This window comes from Oncorhynchus nerka, linkage group LG4 (assembly GCF_034236695.1).
Source record: "Oncorhynchus nerka isolate Pitt River linkage group LG4, Oner_Uvic_2.0, whole genome shotgun sequence".
In the NCBI taxonomy this organism is placed as follows: domain Eukaryota; kingdom Metazoa; phylum Chordata; class Actinopteri; order Salmoniformes; family Salmonidae; genus Oncorhynchus; species Oncorhynchus nerka.
In genome coordinates this window covers 5,743,227-5,769,751 of record NC_088399.1, presented here as the reverse complement: position 1 = coordinate 5,769,751, position 26,525 = coordinate 5,743,227, and the positions used below count along the sequence as shown (strand labels likewise).

General features: G+C 51.3%; 1 protein-coding gene across 1 annotated transcript in view; it reads left to right on the top strand.

Annotated features, from left to right (window-relative positions):
- LOC135571349 (methyl-CpG-binding domain protein 2-like) overlaps positions 1–26,525 on the top strand; it is a 90,034-nt gene that overhangs the window by 13,307 nt on the left and 50,202 nt on the right. The window contains exon 2 of the mRNA XM_065017125.1: positions 26,262–26,421. Coding sequence (XP_064873197.1) covers positions 26,262–26,421 — 160 coding nt within the window. The remainder of the gene's footprint in view (positions 1–26,261; positions 26,422–26,525) is intronic.

Genomic DNA, 26,525 nt, shown 5'->3' with positions numbered 1-26,525 from the left:
TTAAGGTTCTGTCTGTGGTTGGCTGTGTGTCGGGGGTGGTGTCGTTGGGTTGGTTTAAGGTTCTGTCTGTGGTTGTGGCTGTGTGTCGGGGGGTGGTGTCGTTGGGTTGGTTTAAGGTTCTGTCTGTGGTTGTGGCTGTGTGTCGGGGGTGGTGTCGTTGGGTTGGTTTAAGGTTCTGTCTGTGGTTGTGGCTGTGTGTCGGGGGTGGTGTCGTTGGGTTGGTTTAAGGTTCTGTCTGTGGTTGGCTGTGTGTCGGGGTGGAGTCATTGGGTTGGTTTAAGGTTCTGTCTGTGGTTGTGGTGTGTCGGGGGGTGGTGTCGTTGGGTTGGTTTAAGGTTCTGTCTGTGGTTGGCTGTGTGTCGGGGGGGGGGTGGTGTTGTTGGGTTGGTTTAAGGTTCTGTCTGTGGTTGGCTGTGTGTCCGGGGGGGGTCGTTGGGTTGGTTTAAGGTTCTGTCTGTGGTTGGCTGTGTGTCCGGGGGGGGTGGTGTCGTTGGGTTGGTTTAAGGTTCTGTCTGTGGTTGTGGGTGTAAAACGACCCCACGTTGTCGGTTGGTGTTCGTGTTAATGCATGTGTCGTCCCCTCGCTGCCTCACCGGCAGTAGGCTAGGTTAACCTCTGTAAATCCCCAGCCATATGCTGCACGGCCTCTTTTCACACCTGGGATCAAAGTGCTCTTGTTCTGATCTTAGATCACATACTGACGCTAGTCCCTCTCAAACTGATCTTAGATCACATACTGACGCTCGTCCCTCTTGTTCATTCTCAAACTGATCTTAGATCACATACTGACGCTCGTCCCTCTTGTTCACTCTCAAACTGATCTTAGATCACATACTGACGCTCGTCCCTCTCAAACTGATCTTAGATCACATACTGACGCTCGTCCCTCTTGTTCACTCTCAAACTGATCTTAGATCACATACTGACGATCGTCCCTCTTGTTCCCTCTCAAACTGATCTTAGATCACATACTGACGATCGTCCCTCTTGTTCCCTCTCAAACTGATCTTAGATCACATACTGACGATCGTCCCTCTTGTTCACTCTCAAACTGATCTTAGATCACATACTGACGATCGTCCCTCTTGTTCCCTCTCAAACTGATCTTAGATCACATACTGACGCTCGTCCCTCTCAAACTGATCTTAGATCACATACTGACGCTCGTCCCTCTCAAACTGATCTTAGATCACATACTGACGCTCGTCCCTCTTGTTCACTCTCAAACTGATCTTAGATCACATACTGACGCTCGTCCCTCTCAAACGGATCAAATCAAATCTAAATCATATTTTATTTGTCACATACACATGGTTAGCAGATGTTAGTGCGAGTGTAGCGAAATGCTTGTGCTTCTAGTTCCGACAATGCAGTAATAACCAACAAGTAATCTAGCTAACAATTCCAAAACTACTACCTTATAGACACAAGTGTAAGGGGATAAAGAATATGTACATAGATATATGAATGAGTGATGGTACAGAGCGGCATAGGCAAGATACAGTAGATGGTATCGAGTACAGTATATACATATGAGATGAGAATGTAAACAAAGTGGCATAGTTAAAGTGGCTAGTGATACATGTATTACATAAAGATGCAGTAGATGATATAGAGTACAGTATATACGTATACATATGAGATGAATAATGTAGGGAACATTATATTAGGTAGCATTGTTTAAAGTGGCTAGTGATATATTTTACATCATTTCCCATCAATTCCCATTATTAAAGTGGCTGGAGTTGAGTCAGTGTGTTGGCAGCAGCCACTCAATGTTAGTGGTGGCTGTTTAACAGTCTGATGGCCTTGAGATAGAAGCTGTTTTTCAGTCTCTCGGTCCCAGCTTTGATGCACCTGTACTGACCTCGCCTTCTGGAAGATAGCGGGATGAACAGGCAGTGGCTCGGGTGGTTGTTGTCCTTGATGATCTTTATGGCCTTCCTGTGACATCGGGTGGTGTAGGTGTCCTGGAGGGCAGGTAGTTTGCCCCCGGTGATGCGTTGTGCAGACCTCACTACCCTCTGGAGAGCCTTACGGTTGAGGGCGGAGCAGTTGCCGTACCAGGCGGTGATAAGCCCGACAGGATGCTCTCGATTGTGCATCTGTAGAAGTTTGTGAGTGCTTTTGGTGATAAGCCGAATTTCTTCAGCCTCCTGAGGTTGAAGAGGCGCTGCTGCGCCTTCTTCACGATGCTGTCTGTGTGGGTGGACCAATTCAGTTTGTCTGTGATGTGTACGCCGAGGAACTTAAAACTTACTACCCTCTCCACTACTGTTCCATCGATGTGGATAGGGGGTGTTCCCCTCTGCTGTTTCCTGAAGTCCACAATCATCTCCTTAGTTTTGTTGACGTTGAGTGTGAGGTTATTTTCCTGACACCACACTCCGAGGGCCCTCACCTCCTCCCTGTAGGCCGTCTCGTCGTTGTTGGTAATCAAGCCTACCACTGTTGTGTCGTCCGCAAACTTGATGATTGAGTTGGAGGCGTGCGTGGCCACGCAGTCGTGGGTGAACAGGGAGTACAGGAGAGGGCTCAGAACGCACCCTTGTGGGGCCCCAGTGTTGAGGATCAGCGGGGTGGAGATGTTGTTGCCTACCCTCACCATGTGGGGGCGGCCCGTCAGGAAGTCCAGTACCCAGTTGCATAGGGCGGGGTCGAGACCCAGGGTCTCGAGCTTGATGACGAGCTTGGAGGGCACTATGGTGTTAAATCCCGAGCTGTAGTCGATGAACAGCATTCTCACATAGGTATTCCTCTTGTCCAGATCTTAGATCACATACTGACGCTCGTCCCTCTCAAACTGATCTTAGATCACATACTGACGCTCGTCCCTCTCGAACTGATCTTAGATCACATACTGACACTCGTCCCTCTCAAACTGATCTTAGATCACATACTGACGCTCGTCCCTCTCAAACTGATCTTAGATCACATACTGACGCTCGTCCCTCTCAAACTGATCTTAGATCACATACTGACGCTCGTCCCTCTCAAACTGATCTTAGATCACATACTGACGCTCGTCCCTCTAGAACTGATCTTAGATCACATACTGACGATCGTCCCTCTTGTTCACTCTCAAACTGATCTTAGATCACATACTGACGCTCGTCCCTCTCAAACTGATCTTAGATCACATACTGACGCTCGTCCCTCTCAAACTGATCTTAGATCACATACTGACGCTCGTCCCTCTTGTTCACTCTCAAACTGATCTTAGATCACATACTGACGCTCGTCCTTTTGATATCATATCTGGGTCAGTTTGGGTATCAGTGATAGGCTACGTGTGGCTCACGGTCCGTCACCTCTCTGTCTCTCTGTGTCTCTCTGTGTCTGTGTCTCTCTCTCTGTCTCTCTCTGTCTCTGTCTCTCTCTGTCTCTGTCTCTCTCTCTCTGTCTCTCTCTCTCTCTCTCTCTCTCTCTCTCTCTCTCTCTCTCTCTCTCTCTCTCTCTCTCTCTCTGTCTCTCTGTCTGTCTCTGTCTCTGTCTCTCTCTCTCTCTGTCTCTCTCTGTCTCTCTCTGTCTCTGTCTCTGTCACTCTCCCTCTCTCTGTCTGTCTCTCTCTCTCTCTCTCTCTCTGTCTCTCTGTCTCTCTGTCTGTCTGTCTCTCTGTCTCTCTCTCTCTCTCTCTCTCTCTGTCTCTCTGTCTCTCTCTCTCTGTCTCTCTGTCTCTGTGTCTGTCACTCTCCCTCTCTCTGTCTCTCTGTCTGTCTGTCTCTCTGTCTCTCTCTCTCTGTCTCTCTCTCTCTGTCTCTCTCTCTCTGTCTCTCTGTCTGTCTCTCTCTCTCTCTGTCTCTCTGTCTCTCTCTCTGTCTCTGTCTCTCTCTCTGTGTCTCTCTCTCTCTCTCTCTCTCTCTCTCTCTCTCTCTCTCTCTCTCTCTCTCTCTCTGTCTCTGTCTCTGTCTCTCTCCCTCTCTCTGTCTCTCTGTCTGTCTCTCTCTCTCTCTCTCTGTCCCAAGCCAAGCCATAGACACCGAAGCCATGCCATAGACACCCACCCAAGCCATAGACACCCACCCAAGCCATAGACACCCACCCAAGCCAAGCCATAGACACCCACTCACCCAAGCCATAGACACCCACCCAAGCCAAGCCATAGACACCCACCCAAGCCAAGCCATAGACACCCACCCAAGCCAAGCCATAGACAACCACCCAAGCCAAGCCATAGACACCCACCCAAGCCAAGCCATAGACACCCACCCAAGCCAAGCCATAGACACCCACCCAAGCCAAGCCATAGACCCCAAGCCAAGCCATAGACACCCACCCAAGCCATAGACACCCACCCAAGCCAAGCCATAGACACCCACCCAAGCCAAGCCATAGACACCCACCCAAGCCAAGCCATAGACACCCACCCAAGCCAAGCCATAGACACCCACCCAAGCCATAGACACCCACTCACCCAAGCCATAGACACCCACCCAAGCCAAGCCATAGACACCCACCCAAGCCATAGACAACCACCCAAGCCATAGACACCCACCCAAGCCAAGCCATAGACACCCACCCAAGCCAAGCCATAGACACCCCACCCAAGCCATAGACACCCACCCACCCAAGCCATAGACACCCACCCACCCAAGCCATAGACACCCACCCACCCAAGCCATAGACACCCACCCAAGCCAAAGACACCACCCAAGCCATAGACACCCACCCAAGCCAAGCCATAGACACCCACCCAAGCCATAGACACCCACCCAGCAAGCCATAGACACCCACCCAAGCCAAGCCATAGACACCCACCCCCAAGCCATAGACACCCACCCAAGCCAAGCCACAGACACCCACCCAAGCCAAGCCATAGACACCCCCAAGCCATAGACACCCAGCCAAGCCATAGACACCCACCCAAACCATAGACACCCACCCACCCAAGCTAAGCCATAGACACCCACCCAAGCCAAGCCATAGACACCCACCCAAGCCAAGCCATAGACACCTGAAAGAATAGACACCCAGCCAAGCCATAGACACCCACCACCCAACCATAGACACCCACCCAAGCCATAGACACCCACCCAAGCATAGACACCCACCCAAGCCAAGCCATAGACACCCACCCAAGCCAAGCCATAGACACCCACCCAAGCCCATAGACACCCACCCAAGCCAAGCCATAGACACCCACCCAAGCCAAGCCATAGACACCCACCCAAGCCAAGCCATAGACACCCCAAGCCAAGCCATAGACACCCACCCAAGCCATAGACAACCACCAACCCAAGACAACCACCACATAGAAACCACCCAAGCCATAGACATCAACAACCACCATAGACAACCACCAAGCCATAGACACCCACCCAAGCCAAGCCATAGACACCCACCCAAGCCAAGCCATAGACACCCACCCAAGCCAAGCCATAGACACCCACCCAAGCCAAGCCATAGACAACCACCCAAGCCAAGCCATAGACACCCACCCAAGCCAAGCCATAGACACCCACCCAAGCCAAGCCATAGACACCCAGCCAAGCCATAGACACCCACCAAGCCATCACCCAAGCCATAGACACCACCCAAGCCAGACAACCACCCAAGCCATAGACACCACCCAAGCCAAGCCATAGACACCCACCCAAGCTAAGCCATAGACACCCACCCAGCCAAGCCATAGACACCACCACCCAAGCCATAGACAACCACCCAAGCCAAGCCATAGACAACCACCCAAGCCAAGCCATAGACAACCACCCAAGCCAAAGACATCCACCCAAGCCAAGCCATAGACATCCACCCAAGCCAAGCCATAGACATCCACCCAAGCCAAGCCATAGACACCCACCCAAGCTAAGCCATAGACACCCACCCACCAGGCCATGAAGGCCATGGAAGCCAAGCCATAGACACCCACCCAAGCTAAGCCATAGACACCCACCCAAGCTAAGCCATAGACACCCATAGACATATGGACACCCAAGCCATGGACACCCACCCAAGCCATAGACACCCACCCACCCAAGCCAAGCCATAGACACCCACCCAAGCCAAGCCATAGACACCCACCCAAGCCAGCCATAGACACTGACCATGGAGCCCAATAGACACCCACCCAAGCCATAGACACCCACCCGCCATAGACACCCACCCAAGGGGACAAGCCACCCATGGGCCATAGACGCCCAGGTGGGGGAGCCATGGGCCATAGACAACCACCCAAATAGACAAGGGGATAGACACCCAACCTTCCCTTATATAGACAATGAGCCATGGACAAGCCATAGCACCCAGGCGTTTTTCATAGACAACCACCTAGGCCATAGACCAGCCAGGCCATAGACAACCACCCAAGCCAGGCCATGGACAACCACCCAAAAGCCATGGCCATAGACACCCCACCCAGCCAAGCTGGACACCCACCTGCTTCATAGACACCCACCTCTAAGCCATGGACACCCACCCATGGCCATGGACACCCACCCAAGCTAAGCCATAGACACCCACCTGCCAAGCCATAGACACCCACCTGGGCTATAGACACCCACCTGCTAAGCCATAGACACACCCACCCAAGCCAAGCCATAGACACCCACTCCAAGCCAAGCCATAGACACCACCTGCTGCCTTTCATAGACAACCACCTGCCAAGCCATAGACAACCACCTAAGCAAGCTATAGATAACCACCTAAGCTAAGCCATAGGATAACCACCTAAGCCAAGCCATAGATTAAACCACCCAAGCCAAGCCATAGACAACCACCTAAGCCAAGCCATAGACAACCACCCAAGCCATAGACAACCAACCCAAGCCAATACATAGACAACCACCCAAGCCAAGCTATAGACAACCACCTGCCAAACCTTATAGATAACCACCTGCCTGCCATAGACAACCACCCAAGCTAAGCCATAGATTAAACCACCCAAGCCAAAGACATCCACCCAAGCTAAGCCATAGACATCCACCCAGCTAAGCCATAGACATCCACCTGCCAAGCCATAGACACCCCCTGCCATAGACACCCACCCAGCCATAGACACCCACCCAAGCCAAGCCATGGACACCCACCCAAGGCCATGGACACCCACCTCTACCATGGACACCCACCCTAGCCATGGACACCACCCAAGCCATGGCCATAGACACCACCAAAGCCATGGACACCCAAGCCATAGACACCCACCCTCTACCATGGCCAGACACCCAGCCATAGACACCCACCCAAGGGAACTGGAGACGCCATGGGGGAGCCATCCCCCTCTAAGGGGAAGCCAAGGGGAAGCCAAGGGGAAGCTCCCTCTACCATGGTTCTCTACTCTCTCACTCCCTCTACCATTGTTCTCTACTCTCTCACTCCCTCTACCATGGTTCTCTACTCTCTCACTCTCTCCCTCTACCATGGTTATCTACTCTCTCTCTCACTCCCTCTACCATGGTTCTCTACTCTCTCTCTCTCCCCCTCTACCATGGTTCTCTACTCTCTCTCACTCCCTCTACCATGGTTCTCTACACTCTCTCACTCCCTCTACCATGGTTCTCTACTCTCTCTCTCCCTCTACCATGGTTCTCTACTCTCTCTCCCTCTACCATGGTTCTCTACTCTCTCTCCCTCTACCATGGTTCTCTACTCTCTCTCTCTCCCTCTACCATGGTTCTCTACTCTCTCTCTCTCCCTCTACCATGGTTCTCCTCTCTCTCTCCCTCTACCATGGTTCTCTCTCTTCCCTCTCATGGTTCTCACTCTCTCCCTCTACCATGGTTCTCTACTCTCTCTCTCTCTCCCTCTACCATGGTTCTCTACTCTCTCTCTCTCTCCCTCTACCATGGTTCTCTACTCTCTCTCTCTCCCTCTACCATGGTTCTCTACTCTCTCTCACTCCCTCTACCATGGTTCTCTACTCTCTCTCTCTCCCTCTACCATGGTTCTCTACTCTCTCTCTCCCTCTACCATGGTTCTCTACTCTCTCTCTCCCTCTACCATGGTTCTCTACTCTCTCTCTCTCCCTCTACCATGGTTCTCTACTCTCTCTCTCTCCCTCTACCATGGTTCTCTACTCTCTCTCCCTCTCTCTCACTCCCTCTACCATGGTTCTCTACTCTCCTCCCTCTACCATGGTTCTCTACTCTCTCTCTCTCTCCCTCTACCATGGTTCTCTGCTCTCTCTCTACCACTCCCTCTACTCATGGTTCTCTCTCTCTCTCTCTCCCTCTACCATGGTTCTCTACTCTCTCTCTCCCCTCTACCATGGTTCTCTACTCTCTCTCCCTCTACCATGGTTCTCTACTCTCTCTCTCCCTCTACCATGGTTCTCTACTCTCTCTCTCTCCCTCTACCATGGTTCTCTACTCTCTCTCTCTCCCTCTACCATTGTTCTCTACTCTCTCTCTCTCCCTCTACCATGGTTCTCTACTCTCTCTCTCTCTCCCTCTACCATGGTTCTCTACTCTCTCTCTCTCCCTCTACCATGGTTCTCTACTCTCTCTCTCCCTCTACCATGGTTCTCTACTCTCTCTCCCTCTACCTCTCTCCCTCTACCATGGTTCTCTACTCTCTCTCTCTCTCCCTCTACCATGGTTCTCTACTCTCTCTCTCCCTCTACCATGGTTCTCTACTCTCTCTCTCCCTCTACCATGGTTCTCTCTCTCTCTCTCCCTCTACCATGGTTCTCTACTCTCTCTCTCACTCCTCTACCATGGTTCTCTACCTCTCTCTCTCTCTCCCTCTACCATGGTTCTCTCTTCCCTCTCTCTCACTCCCTCTACCATGGTTCTCTCTCTACTTTCTCTCCCTCTACCATGGTTCTCTACTCTCTCTCCTCCCTCTACCATGGTTCTCTACTCTCTCTCTCTCTCCCTCTACCATGGTTCTCTACTCTCTCTCTCCCTCTACTCATGGTTCCTCTACCATGGTTCTCTACTCTCTCTCCCTCTACCATGGTTCTCTACTCTCTCTCTCCCTCTACCATGGTTCTCTACTCTCTCTCTCTCCCTCTACCATGGTTCTCTACTCTCTCTCTCTCTCCCTCTACCATGGTTCTCTACTCTCTCTCTCTCCCTCTACCATGGTTCTCTACTCTCTCTCCCTCTACCATGGTTCTCTACTCTCTCTCCCTCTACCATGGTTCTCTACTCTCTCTCCCTCTACCATGGTTCTCTACTCTCTCTCTCTCCCTCTACCATGGTTCTCTACTCTCTCTCTCTCCCTCTACCATGGTTCTCTACTCTCTCTCCCTCTACCATGGTTCTCTCTCTCCCTCTCTCTCTCCCTCTACCATGGTTCTCTCTCTCTCTCCCTCTACCATGGTTCTCTCTCTCTCTCCCTCTACCATGGTTCTCTACTCTCTCTCTCCCTCTACCATGGTTCTCTACTCTCTCTCCCTCTACCATGGTTCTCTACTCTCTCTCTCCCTCTACCATGGTTCTCTACTCTCTCTCTCTCCCTCTACCATGGTTCTCTACTCTCTCTCTCTCCCTCTACCATGGTTCTCTACTCTCTCTCTCTCCCTCTACCATGGTTCTCTACTCTCTCTCTCTCCCTCTACCATGGTTCTCTACTCTCTCTCCCTCTACCATGGTTCTCTACTCTCTCTCCCTCTACCATGGTTCTCTACCTGGTCTCCCTCTACCATGGTTCTCTACTCTCTCTCTCCCTCTACCATGGTTCTCTACTCCTCTCCCTCTACCATGGTTCTCTACTCTCTCTCTCCCTCTACCATGGTTCTCTACTCTCTCTCCCTCTACCATGGTTCTCTACTCTCTCTCCCTCTACCATGGTTCTCTACTCCTCTCTCTCCCTCTACCATGGTTCTCTACTCTCTCTCTCCCTCTACCATGGTTCTCTACTCTCTCTCCCTCTACCATGGTTCTCTACTCTCTCCTCTCTCTCTCCCTCTACCATGGTTCTCTACTCTCTCTCTCCCTCTACCATGGTTCTCTACTCTCTCTCCCTCTACCATGGTTCTCTACTCTCTCTCTCCCTCTACCATGGTTTCTCTACTCTCTCTCTCCCTCTACCATGGTTCTCTACTCTCTCTCTCCCTCTACCATGGTTCTCTACCATGGTTCTCTACTCTCTCCCTCTACTCATGGTTTCTCTACTCTCTCCCTCTACCATGGTTTCTCTACTCTCTCTCCCTCTACCATGGTTCTCTACTCCTCTCTCCCTCTACCATGGTTCTCTACTCCTCTCCCTCTACCATGGTTCTCTACTCTCTCTCCCTCTACCATGGTTCTCTACTCTCTCTCTCCCTCTACCATGGTTCCTCTACTCTCTCTCTCCCTCTACCATGGTTTCTCTTCTCTCCCTCTACCATGGTTCTCTACTCTCTCTCCCTCTACCATGGTTCTCTCTCTCTCCTCTACCATCTCCCTCTACCATGGTTCTCTACTCTCTCTCCCTCTACCATGGTTCTCTCTCCCTCTACCTCTCTCCCTCTACCATGGTTCTCTACTCTCTCTCCCTCTACCATGGTTCTCTACTCTCTCTCCCTCTACCATGGTTCTCTACTCCTCTCCCTCTACCATGGTTCTCTACTCTCTCTCTCCCTCTACCATGGTTCTCTACTCTCTCTCCCTCTACCATGGTTCTCTACTCTCTCTCCCTCTACCATGGTTCTCTACTCTCTCTCCCTCTACCATGGTTCTCTACTCTCTCTCTCCCTCTACCATGGTTCTCTACTCTCTCTCTCCCTCTACCATGGTTCTCTACTCTCTCTCTCTCCCTCTACCATGGTTCTCTACTCTCTCTCTCCCTCTACCATGGTTCTCTACTTGGTTCTCTCTCTCTCTCCCTCTACCATGGTTCTCTACTCTCTCTCCCTCTACCATGGTTCTCTACTCTCTCTCCCTCTACCATGGTTCTCTACTCTCTCTCTCCCTCTACCATGGTTCTCTACTCTCTCTCCCTCTACCATGGTTCTCTACTCTCTCTCTCCCTCTACCATGGTTCTCTACTCTCTCTCTCTCTCCCTCTACCATGGTTCTCTCCTCTCTCCCTCTACCATGGTTCTCTACTCCTCTCCCTCTACCATGGTTCTCTACCATGGTTCTCTCTCTCTCCCTCTACCATGGTTCTCTCTCTCTCTCTCTCCCTCTACCATGGTTCTCTACTCTCTCTCTCTCCCTCTACCATGGTTCTCTACTCTCTCTCTCTCCCTCTACCATGGTTCTCTACTCTCTCTCTCTCCCTCTACCATGGTTCTCTACTCTCTCTCCCTCTACCATGGTTCTCTACTCTCTCTCCCTCTACCATGGTTCTCTACTCTCCTCTCCCTCTACCATGGTTCTCTACTCTCTCTCCCTCTACCTCTCCCTCTACCATGGTTCTCTCTCTCTCTCTCCCTCTACCATGGTTCTCTCTCTCTCTCTCCCTCTACCATGGTTCTCTACTCTCTCTCTCCCTCTACCATGGTTCTCTACTCTCTCTCCCTCTACCATGGTTCTCTCTCTCTCTCCCTCTACCATGGTTCTCTACTCTCTCTCTCCTCTACCATGGTTCTCTCCTCTCTCCCTCTACCATGGTTCTCTACTCTCTCTCCCTCTACCATGGTTCTCTACTCTCTCTCTCTCCCTCTACCATGGTTCTCTCTCCTCCCTCTCCATGGTTTTCTCTCTCTCTCCCTCTACCATGGTTCTCTACCTCTCTCTCTCCCTCTACCATGGTTCTCTACTCTCTCTCCCTCTACCATGGTTCTCTCTCCCTCTCTCTCTCTCCCTCTACCATGGTTCTCTACTCTCTCTCCCTCTACCATGGTTCTCTACTCTCTCTCCCTCTACCATGGTTCTCTACTCTCTCTCTCTCCCTCTACCATGGTTCTCTACTCTCTCTCTCTCCCTCTACCATGGTTCTCTACTCTCTCTCTCCCTCTACCATGGTTCTCTCTCTCTCTCTCCCTCTACCATGGTTCTCTACTCCTCTCTCCCTCTACCATGGTTCTCTACTCCTCTCCCTCTACCATGGTTCTCTACTCTCTCTCTCCCTCTACCATGGTTCTCTACTCTCTCTCCCTCTACCATGGTTCTCTACTCTCTCTCCCTCTACCATGGTTCTCTACTCCTCTCTCCCTCTACCATGGTTCTCTACTCTCTCTCTCCCTCTACCATGGTTCTCTACTCCTCTCTCCCTCTACCATGGTTCTCTACTCTCTCTCCCTCTACCATGGTTCTCTACTCTCTCTCCCTCTACCATGGTTCTCTACTCTCTCTCCCTCTACCATGGTTCTCTACTGGTTCTCTCTCTCCCTCTACCATGGTTCTCTACTCCTCTCTCCCTCTACTACCATGGTTCTCTACTCTCTTCTCCCTCTACCATGGTTCTCCTCTCTCTCCCTCTACCATGGTTCTCTACTCTCTCTCTCCCTCTACCATGGTTCTCTACTCTCTCTCTCCCTCTACCATGGTTCTCTACTCCTCTCTCTCTCCCTCTACCATGGTTCTCTACTCCTCTCTCTCTCCCTCTACCATGGTTCTCTACTCCTCTCTCTCTCCCTCTACCATGGTTCTCTACTCCTCTCTCCCTCTACCATGGTTCTCTACTCCTCTCTCCCTCTACCATGGTTCTCTACTCTCTCTCTCTCCCTCTACCATGGTCCCTCTACCATGGTTCTCCTCCTCTCTCCCTCTACCATGGTTCTCTACTCTCTCTCTCCCTCTACCATGGTTCTCTACCTCTCCCTCTACCATGGTTCTCTACTCTCTCTCCCTCTACCATGGTTCTCTACTCTCTCTCCCTCTACCATGGTTCTCTACTTCTCTCCCTCTACCATGGTTCTCTCTCTCTCTCCCTCTACCATGGTTCTCTACTCTCTCCCTCCCTACCATGGTTCTCTACTCTCTCTCCCTCTACCTCTCTCTCTCTCTCTCCCTCTACCATGGTTCTCTCTCTCTCTCTCCCTCTACCATGGTTCTCTACTCCTCTCCCTCTACCATGGTTCTCTCTCTCTCTCTCTCTCCCTCTACCATGGTTCTCTACTCCTCTCTCCCTCTACCATGGTTCTCTACTCTCTCTCCTCTCCCTCTACCATGGTTCTCTACTCCTCTCCCTCTACCATGGTTCTCTACTCCTCTCTCCCTCTACCATGGTTCTCTACTCTCTCTCCCTCTACCATGGTTCTCTACTCCTCTCTCCCTCTACCATGGTTCTCTACTCCTCTCTCCCTCTACCATGGTTCTCCCTCTCTCCCTCTACCATGGTTCTCTACTCTCTCTCCCTCTACCATGGTTCTCTACTCCCTCTCCCTCTACCATGGTTCTCTCTCCCTCTCCCTCTACCATGGTTCTCTACTCCCTCTCCCTCTACCATGGTTCTCTCCTCTCTCCCTCTACCATGGTTCTCTACTCTCTCTCTCCCTCTACCATGGTTCTCTACTCTCTCTCTCTCCCTCTACCATGGTTCTCTACTCTCTCTCCCTCTACCATGGTTCTCTACTCTCTCTCTCTCCCTCTACCATGGTTCTCTACTCCTCTCTCCCTCTACCATGGTTCTCTACTCCTCTCTCCCTCTACCATGGTTCTCTACTCCTCTCTCTCCCTCTACCATGGTTCTCTACTCTCTCTCTCCTCTACCATGGTTCTCTTTTTCTCCTCTCTCCCTCTACCATGGTTCTCTACTCCTCTCTCCCTCTACCATGGTTCTCTCTCCCTCCGGGTTCTCTCTCTCCCTCTACCATGGTTCTCTACTCCTCTCTCCCTCTACCATGGTTCTCTCTCTCTCTCCCTCTACCATGGTTTCTCTACCTATGGTTCTCTACTCCTCTCTCCCTCTACCATGGTTCTCTACTCTCTCTCTCCCTCTACCATGGTTCTCTACTCCTCTCTCTCTACCATGGTTCTCTCTCCTCTCCCTCTACCATGGTTCTTCTCTCTCCTCTCCCTCTACCATGGTTTCTCTACTCCTCTCTCCCTCTACCATGGTTCTCTACTCCCTCTCTCCCTCTACCATGGTTCTCTACTCTCCCTCTCTCCCTCTACCATGGTTCTCTACTCCTCTCTCCCTCTACCATGGTTCTCTACTCCTCTCCCTCTACCATGGTTCTCTACTCTCTCTCCCTCTACCATGGTTCTCTACTCCTCTCCCTCTACCATGGTTCTCTACTCCTCTCTCTCTCCCTCTACCATGGTTCTCTACTCCTCTCTCCCTCTACCATGGTTCTCTACTCCTCTCTCCCTCTACCATGGTTCTCTACTCCTCTCTCTCTCCCTCTACCATGGTTCTCTACTCCTCTCTCCCTCTACCTCTCTCTCCCTCTACCATGGTTCTCTACTCTCTCTCTCCCTCTACCATGGTTCTCTACTCCTCTCTCCCTCTACCATGGTTCTCTACTCCTCTCCCTCTACCATGGTTCTCTACTCCCTCTCCCTCTACCATGGTTCTCTACTCCTCTCTCCCTCTACCATGGTTCTCTACTCCTCTCCCTCTACCATGGTTCTCTACTCCTCTCCCTCTACCATGGTTCTCTACTCCTCTCTCCCTCTACCATGGTTCTCTACTCTCTCTCCCTCTACCATGGTTCTCTCTCCTCTCTCCCTCTACCATGGTTCTCTCTCTCTCTCCCTCTACCATGGTTCTCTACTCCTCTCCCTCTACCATGGTTCTCTCTCTCTCTCTCCCTCTACCATGGTTCTCTACTCCTCTCTCCCTCTACCATGGTTCTCTACTCTCTCTCTCCCTCTACCATGGTTCTCTACTCCCTCTCCCTCTACCATGGTTCTCTCTCTCTCTCCCTCTACCATGGTTCTCTACTCTCTCTCCCTCTACCATGGTTCTCTACTCCTCTCTCTCTCCCTCTACCATGGTTCTCTACTCCTCTCTCCCTCTACCATGGTTCTCTACTCCTCTCTCCCTCTACCATGGTTCTCTACTCCTCTCTCCCTCTACCATGGTTCTCTACTCCTCTCTCCCTCTACCATGGTTCTCTACTCTCTCTCCCTCTACCATGGTTCTCTACTCCTCTCTCCCTCTACCATGGTTCTCTACTCTCTCTCCCTCTACCATGGTTCTCTACTCCTCTCTCCCTCTACCATGGTTCTCTACTCCTCTCTCCCTCTACCATGGTTCTCTACTCCTCTCTCCCTCTACCATGGTTCTCTACTCCCTCTCTCCCTCTACCATGGTTCTCTACTCTCTCTCCCTCTACCATGGTTCTCTACTCCTCTCTCCCTCTACCATGGTTCTCTACTCTCTCTCCCTCTACCATGGTTCTCTACTCCTCTCTCCCTCTACCATGGTTCTCTACTCCTCTCTCCCTCTACCATGGTTCTCTACTCCTCTCTCCCTCTACCATGGTTCTCTACTCCTCTCTCTCTCCCTCTACCTCTCTCTCCCTCTACCATGGTTCTCTACTCCTCTCTCCCTCTACCATGGTTCTCTACTCCTCTCTCCCTCTACCATGGTTCTCTACTCCTCTCTCCCTCTACCATGGTTCTCTACTCCTCTCTCCCTCTACCATGGTTCTCTACTCCTCTCTCCCTCTACCATGGTTCTCTACTCCTCTCTCCCTCTACCATGGTTCTCTACTCCTCTCTCCTCTACCATGGTTCTCTACTCCTCTCTCCCTCTACCATGGTTCTCTACTCCTCTCTCTCCCTCTACCATGGTTCTCTACTCCTCTCTCTCTCCCTCTACCATGGTTCTCTACTCCTCTCTCCCTCTACCATGGTTCTCTACTCCTCTCCCTCTACCATGGTTCTCTACTCTCTCTCCCTCTACCATGGTTCTCTCCCTCTCTCCCTCTACCTCTCTCCCTCTACCATGGTTCTCTACTCCTCTCCCTCTACCATGGTTCTCTACTCCTCTCTCCCTCTACCATGGTTCTCTACTCTCTCTCCCTCTACCATGGTTCTCTACTCCTCTCCCTCTACCATGGTTCTCTACTCCTCTCTCCCTCTACCATGGTTCTCTACTCCTCTCTCCCTCTACCATGGTTCTCTACTCCTCTCCCTCTACCATGGTTCTCTACTCCTCTCTCCCTCTACCATGGTTCTCTACTCCTCTCTCCCTCTACCATGGTTCTCTACTCCTCTCTCCCTCTACCATGGTTCTCTACTCCTCTCTCCCTCTACCATGGTTCTCTACTCCTCTCTCCCTCTACCATGGTTCTCTACTCCTCTCTCCCTCTACCATGGTTCTCTACTCCTCTCTCCCTCTACCATGGTTCTCTACTCCTCTCTCCCTCTACCATGGTTCTCTACTCCTCTCCCTCTACCATGGTTCTCTACTCCTCTCTCTCTACCATGGTTCTCTACTCCTCTCTCTCTCCCTCTACCATGGTTCTCTACTCTCTCTCCCTCTACCATGGTTCTCTACTCCTCTTCCTCTACCATGGTTCTCTACTCCTCTCCCTCTACCATGGTTCTCTACTCTCTCTCCCTCTACCATGGTTCTCTACTCCTCTCTCTCTCCCTCTACCATGGTTCTCTACTCTCTCTCTCTCTCCCTCTACCATGGTTCTCTACTCCTCTCCCTCTACCATGGTTCTCTACTCCTCTCTCTCTCCCTCTACCATGGTTCTCTCTACCATGGTTCTCTCTCTCTCTCCCTCTACCATGGTTCTCTACTCCCCTCTCTCCCTCTACCATGGTTCTCTACTCCTCTCTCCCTCTACCATGGTTCTCTACTCCTCTCCCTCTACCATGGTTCTCTACTCTCTCTCCCTCTACCATGGTTCTCTACTCCTCTCTCCCTCTACCATGGTTCTCTACTCCTCTCTCCCTCTACCATGGTTCTCTACTCCTCTCCCTCTACCATGGTTCTCTACTCCTCTCTCCCTCTACCATGGTTCTCTACTCCTCTCTCTCTCCCTCTACCATGGTTCTCTACTCCTCTCTCTCTCCCTCTACCATGGTTCTCTACTCCTCTCCCTCTACCATGGTTCTCTACTCCTCTCTCCCTCTACCATGGTTCTCTACTCTCTCTCCCTCTACCATGGTTCTCTACTCCTCTCCCTCTACCATGGTTCTCTACTCCTCTCTCCCTCTACCATGGTTCTCTACTCCTCTCTCCCTCTACCATGGTTCTCTACTCCTCTCCCTCTACCATGGTTCTCTACTCCTCTCCCTCTACCATGGTTCTCTACTCCTCTCCCTCTACCATGGTTCTCTACTCCTCTCCCTCTACCATGGTTCTCTACTCCTCTCTCCCTCTACCATGGTTCTCTACTCCTCTCTCTCTACCATGGTTCTCTACCCTCTCTCCCTCTACCATGGTTCTCTACTCCCTCTCCCTCTACCATGGTTCTCTACTCCTCTCTCCCTCTACCATGGTTCTCTACTCCTCTCTCCCTCTACCATGGTTCTCTACTCCTCTCTCCCTCTACCATGGTTCCTCTCTCTCCCTCTACCATGGTTCTCTACTCCTCTCCCTCTACCATGGTTCTCTACTCCCTCTCCCTCTACCATGGTTCTCTACTCCTCTCCCTCTACCATGGTTCTCTACTCCTCTCTCTCTCCATGGTTCTACCATGGTTCTCTACTCTCTCTCCCTCTACCATGGTTCTCTACTCCTCTCTCCCTCTACCATGGTTCCCTCTACCATGGTTCTCCTCCTCTCTCCCTCTACCATGGTTCTCTACCTCTCTCTCCCTCTACCATGGTTCTCTACTCCTCTCTCCTCTACCATGGTTCTCTACTCTCTCTCCCTCTACCATGGTTCTCTACTCTCTCTCCCTCTACCATGGTTCTCTACTCTCTCTCCCTCTACCATGGTTCTCTACTCTCTCTCTCCCTCTACCATGGTTCTCTACTCTCTCTCCCTCTACCATGGTTCTCTACTCCTCTCTCCCTCTACCATGGTTCTCTACTCCTCTCTCCCTCTACCATGGTTCTCTACTCCTCTCCCTCTACCATGGTTCTCTACTCTCTCTCCCTCTACCATGGTTCTCTACTCCTCTCTCCCTCTACCATGGTTCTCTACTCCTCTCTCCCTCTACCATGGTTCTCTACTCCTCTCTCCCTCTACCATGGTTCTCTACTCCTCTCTCCCTCTACCATGGTTCTCTCCCTCTCCTCTCTCTCTCCCTCTACCATGGTTCTCTCTCTCTCTCCCTCTACCATGGTTCTCTACTCCTCTCTCCCTCTACCATGGTTCTCTACTCCTCTCTCCCTCTACCATGGTTCTCTACTCCTCTCTCCCTCTACCATGGTTCTCTACTCCTCTCTCCCTCTACCATGGTTCTCTCCTCCTCTCTCCCTCTACCATGGTTCTCTACTCCTCTCTCCCTCTACCATGGTTCTCTACTCTCTCTCCCTCTACCATGGTTCTCTACTCCTCTCTCCCTCTACCATGGTTCTCTACTCTCTCTCCCTCTACCATGGTTCTCTACTCTCTCTCTCCCTCTACCATGGTTCTCTACTCTCTCTCTCCCTCTACCATGGTTCTCTACTCCTCTCTCCCTCTACCATGGTTCTCTACCTCCTCTCTCCCTCTACCATGGTTCTCTACTCTCTCTCTCCCTCTACCATGGTTCTCTACCTCTCTCCCTCTACCATGGTTCTCTCTCCTCTACCATGGTTCTCTACTCTCTCTTCCCTCTACCATGGTTCTCTCTCTCCCTCTACCATGGTTCTCTACTCCTCTCTCCCTCTACCATGGTTCTCTACTCTCTCTCCCTCTACCATGGTTCTCTACTCTCTCTCTCCCTCTACCATGGTTCTCTACTCCTCTCCCTCTACCATGGTTCTCTACTCCTCTCCCTCTACCATGGTTCTCTACTCCTCTCCCTCTACCATGGTTCTCTACTCCTCTCCCTCTACCATGGTTCTCTACTCCTCTCTCCCTCTACCATGGTTCTCTACTCCTCTCTCCCTCTACCATGGTTCTCTACTCTCTCTCTCCCTCTACCATGGTTCTCTACTCTCTCTCTCTCCCTCTACCATGGTTCTCTACTCTCTCTCTCTCCCTCTACCATGGTTCTCTACTCCTCTCCCTCTCTCCCTCTACCATGGTCTCCTCTACCATGGTTTCTCTACTCTCTCTCCCTCTACCATGGTTCTCTACTCCTCTCTCCCTCTACCATGGTTCTCTACTCCTCTCTCCCTCTACCATGGTTCTCTCTCCTCTCTCCCTCTACCATGGTTCTCTACTCCTCTCCCTCTACCATGGTTCTCTACTCATCTCTCCCTCTACCATGGTTCTCTACTCCTCTCTCCTCTACCATGGTTCTCTACCATGGTTCTCCTCTCTCCCTCTACCATGGTTTCTCTACTCCTCTCTCCCTCTACCATGGTTCTCTACTCCTCTCTCCCTCTACCATGGTTCTCTACTCCTCTCTCCCTCTACCATGGTTCTCTACTCCTCTCTCCCTCTACCATGGTTCTCTACTCCTCTCTCCCTCTACCATGGTTCTCTACTCCTCTCTCCCTCTACCATGGTTCTCTACTCCTCTCCCTCTACCATGGTTCTCTCTCTCTCTCCCTCTACCATGGTCCTCTCTCTACCTCTCTCTCTCCCTCTACCATGGTTCTCTACTCCTCTCTCCCTCTACCATGGTTCTCTACTCCTCTCTCCCTCTACCATGGTTCTCTACTCTCTCTCCCTCTACCATGGTTCTCTACTCCTCTCTCCCTCTACCATGGTTCTCTACTCCTCTCTCCCTCTACCATGGTTCTCTACTCCTCTCTCCCTCTACCATGGTTCTCTACTCCTCTCTCCCTCTACCATGGTTCTCTACTCCTCTCTCCCTCTACCATGGTTCTCTACTCCTCTCCCTCTACCATGGTTCTCTACTCCTCTCTCCCTCTACCATGGTTCTCTACTCCTCTCTCCCTCTACCATGGTTTCTCTCCTCTCTCCCTCTACCATGGTTCTCTACTCCTCTCTCCCTCTACCATGGTTCTCTACTCCTCTCTCCCTCTACCATGGTTCTCTCTCTCCTCTCTCCCTCTCTACCATGGTTCTCTACTCCTCTCCCTCTACCATGGTTCTCTACTCCTCTCCCTCTACCATGGTTCTCTACTCTCTCTCCCTCTACCATGGTTCTCTACTCCTCTCTCTCTCTACCATGGTTCTCTACTCCTCTCTCCCTCTACCATGGTTCTCTACTCTCTCTCTCCCTCTACCATGGTTCTCTACTCTCTCTCCCTCTACCATGGTTCTCTACTCTCTCTCTCCCTCTACCATGGTTCTCTACTCTCTCTCTCCCTCTACCATGGTTCTCTACTCTCTCTCCCTCTACCATGGTTCTCTACTCTCTCTCCCTCTACCATGGTTCTCTACTCCTCTCTCCCTCTACCATGGTTCTCTACTCCTCTCTCCCTCTACCATGGTTCTCTACTCCTCTCTCCCTCTACCATGGTTCTCTACTCCTCTCTCCCTCTACCATGGTTCTCTACTCCTCTCCCTCTACCATGGTTCTCTACTCCTCTCTCTCTCCCTCTACCATGGTTCTCTACTCCTCTCTCTCTCCCTCTACCTCTCTCTCTCCCTCTACCATGGTTCTCTACTCTCTCTCTCCCTCTACCATGGTTCTCTACTCTCTCTCTACCATGGTTCTCTACTCCTCTCTCCCTCTACCATGGTTCTCTACTCTCTCTCCCTCTACCATGGTTCTCTACTCCTCTCTCCCTCTACCATGGTTCTCTACTCCTCTCTCTCTCTCTCTCTCTCCCTCTACCATGGTTCTCTACTCTCTCTCTCCCTCTACCATGGTTCTCTACTCCTCTCTCCCTCTACCATGGTTCTCTACTCTCTCTCCCTCTACCATGGTTCTCTACTCCTCTCTCCCTCTACCATGGTTCTCTACTCTCTCTCTCTCTCCCTCTACCATGGTTCTCTACTCTCTCTCCCTCTACCATGGTTCTCTACTCTCTCTCTCCCTCTACCATGGTTCTCTACTCTCTCTCCCTCTACCATGGTTCTCTCTCCTCTCTCCCTCTACCATGGTTCTCTACTCCTCTCTCCCTCTACCATGGTTCTCTACTCTCTCTCTCTCCCTCTACCATGGTTCTCTACTCTCTCTCTCCCTCTACCATGGTTCTCTACTCCCTCCCTCTACCATGGTTCTCTACTCCTCTCTCCCTCTACCATGGTTCTCTACTCTCTCTCCCTCTACCATGGTTCTCTACTCCTCTCCTCTCTCCCTCTACCATGGTTCTCTACTCCTCTCTCCCTCTACCATGGTTCTCATGGTTCTCTCTCCTCTCTCCCTCTACCATGGTTCTCTACTCTCTCTCTCCCTCTACCATGGTTCTCTACTCTCTCTCTCTCCCTCTACCATGGTTCTCTACTCTCTCTCCCTCTACCATGGTTCTCTACTCCTCTCTCTCTCCCTCTACCATGGTTCTCTACTCCTCTCTCCCTCTACCATGGTTCTCTACTCTCTCTCCCTCTACCATGGTTCTCTACTCCTCTCTCTCTCTACCATGGTTTCTCTACTCTCTCTCTCCCTCTACCATGGTTCTCTACTCTCTCTCTCCCTCTACCATGGTTCTCTACTCTCTCTCCCTCTACCATGGTTCTCTACTCTCTCTCCCTCTACCATGGTTCTCTACTCCTCTCTCCTCTACCATGGTTCTCTACTCTCTCTCCCTCCATGGTTCTCTACTCCTCTCTCTCTCCCTCTACCATGGTTCTCTACTCTCTCTCCCTCTACCATGGTTCTCTACTCTCTCTCTCCCTCTACCATGGTTCTCTACTCTCTCTCTCCCTCTACCATGGTTCTCTACTCTCTCTCCCTCTACCATGGTTCTCTACTCTCTCTCTCTCCCTCTACCATGGTTTCTCTACTCTCCTCTCTCCCTCTACCATGGTTCTCTACTCCTCTCTCCCTCTACCATGGTTTCTCTACTCTCTCTCTCCCTCTACCATGGTTCTCTCTCTCTCTCCTCTCCCTCTACCATGGTTCTCTACTCCTCTCTCTCTCCCTCTACCATGGTTCTCTACTCCTCTCTCTCTCCCTCTACCATGGTTCTCTACTCCTCTCTCCCTCTACCATGGTTCTCTACTCTCTCTCCCTCTACCATGGTTCTCTACTCCTCTCTCCCTCTACCATGGTTCTCTACTCCTCTCTCCCTCTACCATGGTTCTCTCTCTCCTCTCTCCCTCTACCATGGTTCTCTACTCCTCTCTCCCTCTACCATGGTTCTCTACTCCTCTCTCTCCCTCTACCATGGTTCTCTACTCCTCTCTCCCTCTACCATGGTTCTCTACTCCTCTCTCCCTCTACCATGGTTCTCTACTCCTCTCTCCCTCTACCATGGTTCTCTACTCCTCTCTCCCTCTACCATGGTTCTCTACTCCTCTCTCCCTCTACCATGGTTCTCTACTCCCTCTCTCTCCCTCTACCATGGTTCTCTACTCTCTCTCCCTCTACCATGGTTCTCTACTCTCTCTCTCCCTCTACCATGGTTCTCTACTCTCTCTCTCCCTCTACCATGGTTCTCTACTCTCTCTCCCTCTACCATGGTTCTCTACTCTCTCTCCCTCTACCATGGTCTCCCTCTACCATGGTTCTCTACTCCTCTCCCTCTACCATGGTTCTCTACTCTCCTCTCCCTCTACCATGGTTCTCTACTCCTCTCTCCCTCTACCATGGTTCTCTACTCTCTCTCCCTCTACCATGGTTCTCTACTCTCTCCCTCTACCATGGTTCTCTACTCTCTCTCCCTCTACCATGGTTCTCTACTCCTCTCCCTCTACCATGGTTCTAACTCTCTCTCTCCCTCTACCATGGTTCTCTACTCCTCTCCCTCTACCATGGTTCTCTACTCCTCTCCCTCTACCATGGTTCTCTACTCCTCTCCCTCTACCATGGTTCTCTACTCCTCTCTCCCTCTACCATGGTTCTCTACTCCTCTCTCTCTCTCTCTCTACCATGGTTCTCTACTCCTCTCTCTCTCTTCCTCCTTATTTTCCACAACCACTTTTCTGTGTAACTTTACTGCTGCACATGCAAATTAGCATGATAGCTGAGCTAACTACGTGGAACACTAACCCTACGTGGAACCCTAACCCTACGTGGAACCCTAACCCTACGTGGAACCCTAACCCTAACCCTACGTGGAACCAGCCTACGTGTTTACAACGACAATGACATTTTCACAAGCCAGTCTAGAAAGTTGACAGTTGACAGTCTAGAAAGTTGACAGTCTAGAAAGTTGACAGTTGACAGTCTAGAAAGTTGACAGTCTAGAAAGTTGACAGTTGACAGTCTAGAAAGTTGACAGCGTTTGGTATCTTCCTTCATAAGCCTTCTTTCTATGAGTGACTTCACTATTAGTTTCTCTAGTCCTCTCTGCATGAAGAACCACTGTGGAATTCCACACCCTCAAATTCCTCTCACCAGATCTGTGTGGTCGAGCCAGTCAGTCAGAGTGGGCTGGGTTGTGTTTGTCTCGGTTCTCTCTGAAAAGATGTTGTGTGTGTGTGTGTGTGTGTGTGTGTGTCTCTGGTTCGGCTTTGACTCATCGCTGAGTCATGTAGCGGCCTAGCTCCTAGTCACCTACCCACTCGCTCCTGAGAAGCTTCAAGGTCTCACACACACACACACACACACACACACACACACACACACACACACACACTCATCTGTGTCCTTCCGGCCGCCGGTCACAGATCGATGTGCATAGCGATGAGTCACAGAGCTGGACGCTCCCTCGTCTGCGTATGAGATGAGTTCGGCTGAGGTGGAGATGAGTTCGTATGAGATGAGGCTGAGGTGGAGACTGAGCTAAACCCTCGTCTGCGTATGAGATGAGTTCGGCTGAGGTGGAGACTGAGCTAAACCCTCGTCTGCGTATGAGATGAGTTCGGCTGAGGTGGAGACTGAGCAAAACCCTCGTCTGCGTATGAGATGAGTTCGGCTGAGGTGGAGACTGAGCTAAACCCTCGTCTGCGTATGAGATGAGTTCGGCTGAGGTGGAGACTGAGCTAAACCCTCGTCTGCGTATGAGATGAGTTCGGCTGAGGTGGAGACTGAGCTAAACCCTCGTCTGCGTATGAGATGAGTTCGGCTGAGGTGGAGACTGAGCAAAACGGAGAAGTAGTGGTGGTCAAGACAACCTCTCGGATTGTTTTCAACGGTCTTTCAGTGAAGTGAGGGTCTGAGTCACACAACGTCACGGTTTTATGCTTTGGACACACAGCGATGACGAACGGCTGAAAGCAGCCCTCTGTAGAATCGTCAGAATACAAAATAGAAAATGTCAGCCGACATTCTAGTCAGAGGCTCTTGTTTCCTGGTTCTGAGATTACAGCGACCATCTGTGTGTTGTCTACTGTGTGAGCCAGCTGTTTAAACGGACCCTATTGTAGGCCTTGGTCTGAAGAGGAAATCATATTTTCTAATTGACCAACCTGCCCGGGTTAAGGATGTGATCACATCCATTCTCTCTCTCAGCACTGACTGAGTTTATCCTCAGGAAAACAACCTCAGACATCCCATTCACCCTGGCTATCCGTCCAGTCACCCTGGCCACCCGTCCAGTCACCCTGGCCACCCGTCCAGTCACCCTGGCCACGCGTCCAGTCACCCTGGCCACCCGTCCAGTCACCCTGGCCACGCGTCCAGTCACCCTGGCCACGCGTCCAGTCACCCTGGCCACGCGTCCAGTCACCCTGGCCACGCGTCCAGTCACCCTGGCCACGCGTCCAGTCACCCTGGCCACCCGTCCGTCCAGTCACCCTGGCCACGCGTCCAGTCACCCTGGCCACTCGTCCAGTCACCCTTGCCACCTGTCCAGTCACCCTGGCCACCTGGCCATCCGTCCAGTCACCCTGGCCACCCGTCCAGTCACCCTGGCCACCCGTCCAGTCACCTTGGCCACCCGTCCAGTCACCCTGGCCACCCGTCCAGTCACCTTGGCCATCCGTCCAGTCACCCTGGCCATGCGTCCAGTCACCCTGGCCACCTGTCCAGTCACCCTGGCCACCCGTCCAGGCCCTACCACTCTACTACCCCATTTCACTCAGACTCACCTGTCATTTTGTAGGGTAATAAAAACGCTCTCCATTTTGTTCTCCACTATCATCTTTGCTCAAGAAATGCTGGCCAATTTCTTTTCTAATATTAATATAGCCAGGAAGAGAGACTTCAGTAGTAGGGAGTAGGATAGAGTGTCAAGACAACAACCTCTCCCTGAACGTCAGCGAGACAAAGGCCCTGGCCCTGGACTATAGGAACAGGATGGCTGGACAGGTCCCCATTCACATCGACAGGGCCCGAAGTGGGGCGGGTCGAGAGCTTCAAGTTCCTCTCTGTCCACACCACAAAGGATCTATCATGGTCCAAACACACCAACACTGTTGTGAAGAGTGCCTGACAACGACTCAGGAGAAGGAGATGAAGAACTGTCTGCTTGATGGGTTTGGCCAGGGATATATGTTTTCTGGGTTGTAATGCCGTTGATCCTCTGCCACATAAGATGGTTCTCCCTGCTGCCTTTAAATGTTTCCTCCAGCCTGAGAACTAGTCAAGTGTTTCTTGGGAGAATTGAATTTAGCCTAAGTACATGTGGCAACTGGCAGGTGTTACTTATGTTGACAACCCCACTACCATGACACAATGAGACTGGCAGCTCTGCTATTAATACAGCCCCACTACCATGACACAATGAGACTGGCAGCTCTGCTATTAATACAGCCCCACTACCATGACACAATGAGACTGGCAGCTCTGCTATTAATACAGCCCCTCTACCATGACACAATGAGACTGGCAGCTCTGCTATTAATACAGCCCCACTACCATGACACAATGAGACTGGCAGCTCTGCTATTAATACAGCCCCACTACCATTACATAATGAGACTGGCAGCTCTGCTATTAATACAGCCCCACTACCATGACATAATGAGACTGGCAGCTCTGCTATTAATACAGCCCCACTACCATGACACAATACAGCCCCACTACCATGAGACTGGCAGCTCTGCTATTAATACAGCCCCACTACCATGACACAATGAGACTGGCAGCTCTGCTATTAATACAGCAGCTCTGCTATTAATACAGCCCCACTACCATGACACAATGAGACTGGCAGCTCTGCTATTAATACAGCCCCACTACCATGACATAATGAGACTGGCAGCTCTGCTATTAATACAGCCCCACTACCATGACACAATGAGACTGGCAGCTCTGCTATTAATACAGCCCCACTACCATGACATAATGAGACTGTCAGCTCTGCTATTAATACACTTTGCTGGATTTAGTAACATTGTGAAATACATGAGCTACCCTGGTCTCTGTAGAACGTTCCTCTCTTGAACGATTGCTGCTTTTGGACCTCAACACTAGGTGCAGTACACCTGTCTGAACTGTTTGTTAACTAACACTGTTGTTGTTGTCTTTCCTCTTCCCCCCTCAGTCCCAAAGGGAAGAAGTTCCGGAGCAAACCTCAGCTGTCCCGTTACCTAGGCAACACGGTGGACCTGGGATGTTTTGACTTCCGAACGGGCAAGATGATGCCCGGCAAGATGCAGAAGAACAAACAGAGGCTACGGAATGAGAACCTCTCCATCAACAAGGTACAGGTTAGCTTAGGCTACATGTCAGGGTTCTTCAGATGCCTTTCACTCCGTTCTCCCAATGGCCTCCTATTTTTTATTTTTTTTGTTTTTACTTTTAGTGA